Source organism: Nicotiana tabacum, chromosome 7 (genome assembly GCF_000715075.1).
Source record: "Nicotiana tabacum cultivar K326 chromosome 7, ASM71507v2, whole genome shotgun sequence".
NCBI lineage: Eukaryota > Viridiplantae > Streptophyta > Magnoliopsida > Solanales > Solanaceae > Nicotiana > Nicotiana tabacum.
In genome coordinates, this window is record NC_134086.1 from 148813443 (window position 1) to 148822062 (window position 8620).

Here is an 8620-nt window from a genome sequence, read left to right on the forward strand (position 1 = left end):
GGGAAGAATGATTAGAAAGCTATAATTAAGCATTAGAATTGGATTGTTTAGCGTTTATTGATGTTATGAAGTCGATTATGTCTAGATACAATTGATTTGGAGCCGAATTCAAAAGGAAAGGCGGTGTTTGAGGCTTGAGTTACCCGTGGAAGTTCGAGATAAATGTTTGGTCTAACCTTAGCTTAAGGGATTAAGAGTTGTGTCCTATTTGCTATTTGCTTCTTGTTGAGTACGACGTATAAGCATGGTGATGAGTATCTATACGTTGGTGTCGAGCGTGACCGTGAGTTTTAAATTGCAACTTGTTGTGTTCTTAAATGATATTACAGACGCTTTAATTGATGACTCTCTATAGTGAGCAAGGAATAAGTTTGTTTTCGTGGGAATTACGAAGTTTGAGTATTGGTGATAGCTAAAATGGTTAGATGTTGGATTAAGATTGGTTATAGTTGTTTCTCCCTGGTCGGGACGTATTTATTTATGTTGTCGATTCCCTTGCCGGGATAGTGAGTTCGTTATTGATCCCTTGCCGGGACTATGGTTATGATTATTATTGAATGTATATTTGGAATGGGTTGCGTGCCGCAACATTATTATATATGGATCGGGTTGGGCACCGCAACATTATTATATATGGATTGGGTTGCACGCCACAACAATGTTATATTGGATCGGGTTGCACGCCACGACAAATATTATATTGGATCGGGTTGTATGCCGCAACAGTGATATAAATGGATCGGGTTGCACGCGGCAACAATGTTAAATGATAAGGGATTGGGTTGCACGCCGCAACAGTGTTAAATGATAAGGGATCGGGTTGCGCGCCGCAATAGTATTATTATCGTTTTGTTGTAGATCTTGAATCGTTCTCTCATATTTCTCGTAAGTTTCTGCTGGATTTGATATTTTCCCTGTATCATGTACCCCCTCCCATTTAAATTGTTTATTCCTGTTTATTTTCCTCGTATATTATATGACTGCACAAGTTTATCTGGAGTCTAGTTCTAGCCTCGTCACTACATCACTGGGATTAGGCCAGGCACTTACCAGCACATGGGGTCAGTTGTGATGATGCTACACTCTGCACTATGTGCAAATACTGGAGCAACATTTGGACAGTAGCACTTGGGGAGTTAGCCTTCAGTCCACTCAGAGATCTCGAGATAGTCCTGCAGTCGTCCGCAGGCCCGGCGTTCTCTTCTACCTATTTATATGTTCTATTTCACTTGTTTTCTAGACAGACTGTATTTCCTTGTTCAGACGTTTGTATGCAATATTCATAGACATACCATAGATATTGTGACACCGGTTTCTGGGTAGAGACGCATGTTGGCATTTTCGTACTGATTTTGGTATTATATTAGTCTAAGTCTTCCGCTTTATTTCATCTTTCGCTATTATTTGAATGTTGATCACCTATTAATTCAACTCGTTAAAAGGATGAAAAAAAATGAAAGTGTTAGAATTTTTATATTTCGTGGCTAGCCTAGCTTCTACGAGTAGGCGCCATCACGACCCCCGAGAGTGGAAAATCCGGGTCTTGACAATTTCGTACCAAGTAAATAGTTAATCCTAGCCTAACATGCTTCACGTAATGCAATTAAGGCAGTTTAAGCAAATAGGCAATTAAGTCAACTAAACATATTTTTCTAAACTAGCAACAAGCTAAATTCACAAGCAGAATAAAACAGGAAAAAGAACGCAGTTGAAATACTTAAGGAAAAATCGAATTTTCAACAATTAGCTCAAGTACGCGCTCGTCACCTCACGTACAAGGCATTTCAATTATCAAATATATCATATCCTAAGGGGAAGGTCCCCTGCACGAGGTTAGACAAGCCACATACCTCGAATCAGCTCAAAATCAATCCGACACCACTTCTTTGCCACGAGTACTCGACTCCAAATGGCCCATATTTATCCAATTCAAATACATAATGTAAATAACACTTCAAGTAACTGATTCTACAATTAAAGTCTAAGCTAATGGGCGAAATTATGAAAAATGACCAAAATGCCCCTCGGGCCCACGTATCAGAATTGGGTGAAATTTAAATTTCAAAAATCTCGTACTCTCACGAGTCTATACATAACAAGAACACTGAAATCGGAGTCCAAATGACCCCTCAAATCCTCAATTAAAGGCCTCATAAACTCAAACCCTAATTAACCATTTTTTCCCAATTTATCACCACTAATTAGGAGTGTGCATTCGAATCGGTTTATCGATAAATCGAATCCATTATTTGTTATCGGTTTATTGATTTATCGATTTTGATTTCGTTTTCGAAATTTTCCTTATCGAGCTATCGGTTTCGATTTCGATTTTTTCCTCTTCGGTTATCGGTTTATTGATAAACCGATAAGATATACTTAAAAAGACAAATATACCCTTATTCTATAATACCCTTTCCTTTACCCCAAGTCCCTAACACTATTATTTCCTCTACCCAATCTTCAACGCCACTTTTACCTTTATATAAACAGAAGAAGCCTCCAGCTAAAGTTACTGACTTAGAAACCGAGCTTGCTCAACTCCAAGATGAGTTGAAGAAGGTAAAGGATCAGCTCACTTCATCCGAGTCCTTAAAAAGGAGGGCTCAAATAGAGGCAGAGGAGCCTAAGAATCAACTCGCAGCAATGTCAAAGAAGCTCGAGTAGTCCGAGAAACAACTAGTTGAGCTCTCAGATTCTGAGGATGCTCGAATCCTGAAACTTCGTAAGATCTCACAAGATCGAGATCAAGCATGGCAATCTGAACTCTAGAAACAACTTATTTTAGCTTATTTTTATCCATATTAGTTAGGCGTGTTTATAGCGATATACTTTTCGTGGAATCCCGCAAATTTTCTTATTGGTGTAATCGATAACCGAATCGATAAGCCCCAAAAATCAATAAATCGAAATCAAAAAAAAATCGAAACCTTATTGAAACGATAACGATAAGCATATGTACAAATCGATAATCGATAAGTAATTATCGATAAGGGTCAAAATCGAATCGATAAATCGAATGCACACCCCTACCACTAATTAGGTCTTTAATCACATAAAAACGAGTTATGAAGTCAAGGATATTACCTCCAAGCGATTCCCCTTTGTTTTCCTCAAAAATCTCTCTTAAAAGCTTCAAACCCGGATGAAAATGGTGAAAGAGTAGCTTAAATTCGCGAAGGCAACTATTTATATGTTCTGCCCAGCGATTTTCGCATTTGCGACCCTGGGACCACATCTGCAGTCCCGCTTCTGCGGAAACTTCGTCGCATCTGCGACTATCATTTAAATACCAGAAACCACATCTGCAATTACATTTTTTGCAGATGCGACACCGCTTCTGCGGTGTCCCTTCCACATCTGCGAAACCTGAAGGAAAGGCCAAAATCCGCTTCTGCGGTCCCTTACCGCTTTTGCGGCGCTGTATCTGCGGTCCCCAAATCGCAGATGCGAAAATACCAGAAGACCAGCTGCTGCCCAACTTCAACTCTAAAATTTGCTCCGTTAACCATCCGAATTCATCTCGAGACCCCCGAGACCTCAACCAAAGGCATCAACATATCCTAAAAACTTATTCAAACTTGTATAAATCTTCAAAACACTTCAAACAACATCAAAACAACCAAAACACATCGGATTCAAGCTTAAGTTTCTAAAATCTTCTGAATTCCGCTTTCGATCAAAAACCCAACCAAAACACGTCCGAATGACCTGAAATTTTGCACACACATCCCAATGACACAACAGAACTACTGCAACTCTCGGAATTCCATTCCATCCCTCGGATCAAAATCTCGCTATCGAACCGGAAGCTTCAAAACTTCGACCTTTCGGCATTTCAAGCCTAAATTAGCTACGGACCTCCAAATCACCATCCGAACACGCCTCTAAGCCCCAAATCACCTAACAGAGCTAACGGAACCATCGGATTTCCATTCTGAGGCCGTCTCCATACTGTTCCGACTACGGTCACTTTTCCAACACTTAAGCTCTCATTTAGGGACTAAGTGTCCCAAAACTCTCCGAAACTCAAAATCGAACATCCCCACAAATTGAAATAGCAGAAATAAACTTGGAAAAAGCAGTTAATAGGGGATCGGGACGTAAATTCTTAAGACGACCGGTCGGGTCGTCACATTTATATTTTAAATTAATTGAAAAATAAATAAATTAAATAATTAAATTATATTTAAAAATATTGATGATAAATTTAAATGATTAAATAATTCCGAATAAGAGGATACAAGCATAAAAATATACCAAATTTTAAGAATAAAATATTTATATTTATTAAAGACTATTAAAAAGATAATAAGCAAGATATTAATTAAATTATTAAGCTAATAAAAAATTATATGACAGTATAATAATATTAAATAATAAATAATACAATAACTATAAGAAAAGAACAAAAATAAAAAAGAATTTGCATAAAATGATGTGATGAATAAGACATATTTGACTTTCAGTCAAAAACAAAGTGATAATAAGAATTTTCTTAAAATAATATGATATAATGTGCTCAAACAACACAGATCACAACATGACATATTTAGTATTTTTTAATATTGACACCGAAACGAAATACAAGTACTAAAACCAAGGGATTAGGTTGTTACAAATAAAATAAAAGTTGTCTACTACGAGATTTGAATAATAATTTCTTATCTTGCTTCAAAATTAATATTTAATGTTATATAATTTTTATATGAAAGGTTTTTTAAGGTTATTTACACATAATTCAAATAACATAGATTACAATTTGACATAATTTGTGTTCGCGCATCGTGCGGATACTAATACTAGTAATATAGATATAGATAAATAAGATAAATATATATAAATATAGATATAGATATAGATATAGATATAGGTGGATAGATAGATATAGATTCTTAAAAAGATTGGAGTGGATACCTATGAAAGATATTGGGCTTTCCATAAACAATCGCCAGTCCAAATTCCAAAAGGCCCCTTCAATTCTAATATTTTGACTATTCCATCAACCAATAGGAGAATTTTCTACCGGATCTTCCCCATAACTATTCGATAATTTCAAACATCCATACAAAACTTATCCATTTACACAACATGTCCTCTGCGAATCTCAATCTCTAAATTCGATCCTATAATCTGATCTCCGATGACCACTCTTTTACCGTCGCCGGAAGTTTCCTCATTCTCAGCCGGAATCCATCCGGTGAGGACTTCTTCTTATATAAACCCTAGAAATGTGCAGAAGCTCGCTGTTTCTAGGTCGGGAAATAGGGGTGCTAGGGTTAGGGTGTGTTCAAGTGTAAAGGATTTGGAGGAGTCTCCGCCGCTGAAGTCAGGGAGTAATTTAGGGTTTTGTGCACAGTTCTCTGCTCCTGTGGAGACCAGCACGACGTTGTCTACAAAAGTGAACGAGGAAGAGGAGGAGAAGCGGAATTACTATCTGAATACGGGTTACGCTATTCGGACTATCCGAGAGGAGTTTCCTGCCCTCTTCTATAAGGAGCTAACCTTTGATATCTACAGGTTTGAGCTTTTTAATCATCTATTTTGCTGTTTCTACGAGTTGTTAATCTAAATTAGCTTAGGTTAGCTTCACAAATCATAGCTAGTCCCAACTCCCAGGTCCGAATAATAGAGGAGAGTTTCAATAGGTTGACCATTAATTTTAAAGATAGTCTAATCTAATTATTATGAGACTTCTGAATACACTGAAGCCGAAATGGGCTTGAATACAGTGGAATGATACATAAGGTTCCTATAGCTGACCTTAACTATTTTGGAACTGAGGCGTAAATCAGTTGATGCAGCTGCTGTTCTGGCTGTTTTGAGCTAGAAATAAGAGCAAGCATAGGCAAATAAATGAAACTCAAATAGGAATATGTTCGAAACTCAAGCTCCCGAGCATGAAGAAGAGAATTTAAATGAGAGGGAGAGAAGTGAACAATCACTTTTCTCTTTCTATATCTGCATTTCAAGAGGTTGTATTACCCTTACATTTGTATGGTACTGGTGAATGTTCTTTTCGATGGCTCTTTCCTTCTTATTTTGTTCGAATACTTTAGGTTGCAAGGAGTCTAATGTACCAATGGCTTAGAAACCATCTTAAGCTTAGTGGGTTAAAAGTGTTCTTTTGGGATAGTTTAGCGCGTTTTGCTGCAGTTCACTTTTTAGCTTAAAGCGTAGCAGTTGAATTCATTCCTTTAATCATGGAAGTCTCCGGGGCTTTGGATATTTGGACAGGGTTGCCTAAGCTGTAAACTGAGTTATATCATATGAACCATGTGGAACTATACACCTTCTACATGGGGCTTTACTTTTATATCGATAAAATCATCACTCTTTCAAACAAACAACAACAACAACAACAACAACAACAAGTGAACCATTTGGGATGTCCCTAGTTTTGTAGAGAGGATTGTATAGGGAGCAATAGCTGCTCTGTCAAACTTGTGTGGCTTCACATGTGATTCCTTCACTGAGAACGAGAAGGAAGTCTCACAGAACGAACAAGCACTAAAGAAGGGGGTGGGACCTCTCGTAAAAGAAAGAATTGACCTCGAGCCAGGTCTTGATTGTTTATTCCATTTTGTCAGTTTAAGTACTGGAATGGGAGTTACGGATATTCATTCCTAAACTATGTCACCAATTGGTGTCACTTTCATCAAGTAACCAACAGAGAGACTTCCAAGGGCCTAAGGTATCAAAAGAATGATCACTTTCACATCTTCTATATTTTCTTTTGAACTGGTTTGTTCCCCAACTAGCTTGGGTTGAGGAGTTGTTCTTGTGGTTGTTGATTTAAGCTGGTTCATGATCACCTGATTATATCAAGGAGGTACGAGGAAAGGGAGGGACTGGAATAGCCCATTTCTAGAAGTTTAGTTCAGAGAACCCATTACTAAGATGTAATTTAGAATTGAATATTAGTATTTATGCAGATGATGCAGAAGCAGCTTTTGGGGAAAAGAATACAGTAATTTGTTCTTATTTAGCTCCACCCTGCTGATGTTGCGTGAATTGCGCATGCATGTGATTGTGCACTATGGAACCTAAGTTAGTTGAGAATTAATAGTGTGATGATATTTTACACAATTGCGACCACGTTGAATAATGTTTATAGGTGCTAATGGTGTTCTTCTGCTCTATATAGGGATGATATTGTCTTCAAAGATCCACTCAACACTTTTACTGGCATTGAGAATTATAAATCAATCTTCTGGGCTCTACGATTCCATGGCAGGATGTTCTTTAGGGCCTTGTGGATTGATATTGTGAGTGTATGGCAACCTGTGGAGAACATGATAATAGTTCGGTGGACTGTTCATGGCATTCCCCGTGTTCCTTGGGAGAGCCACGGTCGCTTCGATGGCACTTCAGAGTATAAGCTTGATAAAGATGGGAAGATTTATGAGCACTGGGTTCACAACATTGCTTTGAGTGGACCACCAAAGTTCCATGTACTTGCTGTGCAGGAATTAATTGAATACATTGGCGGCGCCTCAACACCAAAGCCTACTTTCTTTGAAATCTTTTCCCCTACCTTGAGGAACATCGCTCCAGTAACGAAATTTTCTAGGTTGAGGCGGAACCTGGGCTCAATTCTAGCCTCCCTAAAGAGAAATGAGGAGGAACAGTCAGATCAAACATAGCATTATGGTGAAGTGCCAAAAATGATTGGTAAATTTTTTTACTATATTCCAGACTCACACAATACGTACAAGTATATATGTACTAATAGAACTCCCGCAGGGGCAGCAAAACATATCTGGAGTTCTTTTCTTTTTTGTTTCTTCAGGAGGGTATCCACTTCTCTCTACTGTATGCTTCTTTTGAGCTCCAGCTACTGCCTTGTGAAGCGCAATACTTTGTAAATATTTGTATAGTATAGCATAAAATGTTGCTTCCGTCAGGAGTGTTTGCTCTGCATTTTGTAAAGGTACTAATCCTCGCCACTATATACAATGCCTTCCTCTTTCTAGCCACTTCACCATGTCATTAATAATTATCTTTGTTTGTAAGTTGTGAATTGCTGAGAAATCTAATCTGTCCAAACATCGTTTCAACAACATAATACTATACAATATAAAGTAAGGTATAAAACCATTATGATATGATATGATATGAAATAACAATCCAAACAGGAAAATCGTTCTTTGTCATGTTTGAATTTCTCCAAATTTCTAGTCATTTCCAGGTAGCGGGATTATTGCATGGTTATACAGATTAAAATGCATTTTCTTGGAGAAAGGACCAAATATCGCTATTTTGCCTATCGTATTAACCAGGTGCCTCCATATACAACAACTACAACTAAAATTACTCCTACGTCTTAGCCCAAGCTGGTGGATGTTGTGGTTTATTTTACAAATTTGGAGGAGGTTCATTAATGAAACTTTTCCTAATTAACGACTCAATAGTGTAATTAATGTGGTCAATAGACTCAATTCGAGCTATTAGTTATGGTAATAATTAATCGCTTTTTCATTACTCTCTTTTTCCTATTTTTCCTTTGAGCGAGAATTTCCTATGAATTTTTGTCTTTATTGTGTTTTGCATGCTGTAATTTAGGGGGCGTTTGGATATAAGAATTGTAAAATTCCAAAAAAAAAGTGAAATTTTCAAGCGA

At 37.5% G+C, this 8620-nt stretch overlaps 1 protein-coding gene across 1 annotated transcript; it reads left to right on the forward strand.

Annotated features, from left to right (window-relative positions):
- Positions 1 to 5039: 5039 nt before the first annotated feature.
- LOC107811745 (uncharacterized) lies at positions 5040 to 7976 on the forward strand. Its single transcript, XM_016636738.2, has 2 exons — positions 5040 to 5517; positions 7145 to 7976. The coding sequence occupies exons 1-2, from the start codon at positions 5141 to 5143 to the stop codon at positions 7641 to 7643; spliced, it is 876 nt and encodes a 291-aa protein (XP_016492224.1). The 5' UTR covers positions 5040 to 5140; the 3' UTR covers positions 7644 to 7976.
- The last annotated feature ends 644 nt before the right edge of the window (positions 7977 to 8620 follow it).

Excerpts from the sequence above, each read along its gene's own strand:
- LOC107811745 (XM_016636738.2), top strand. The coding sequence starts at position 5,141 with ATGACCACTCTTTTACCGTCGCCGGAAGTTTCCTCATTCTCAGCCGGA. Across the intron at positions 5,518-7,144 it reads CTAACCTTTGATATCTACAG|GGATGATATTGTCTTCAAAG; the intron begins GTTTGAGCTTTT and ends TGCTCTATATAG.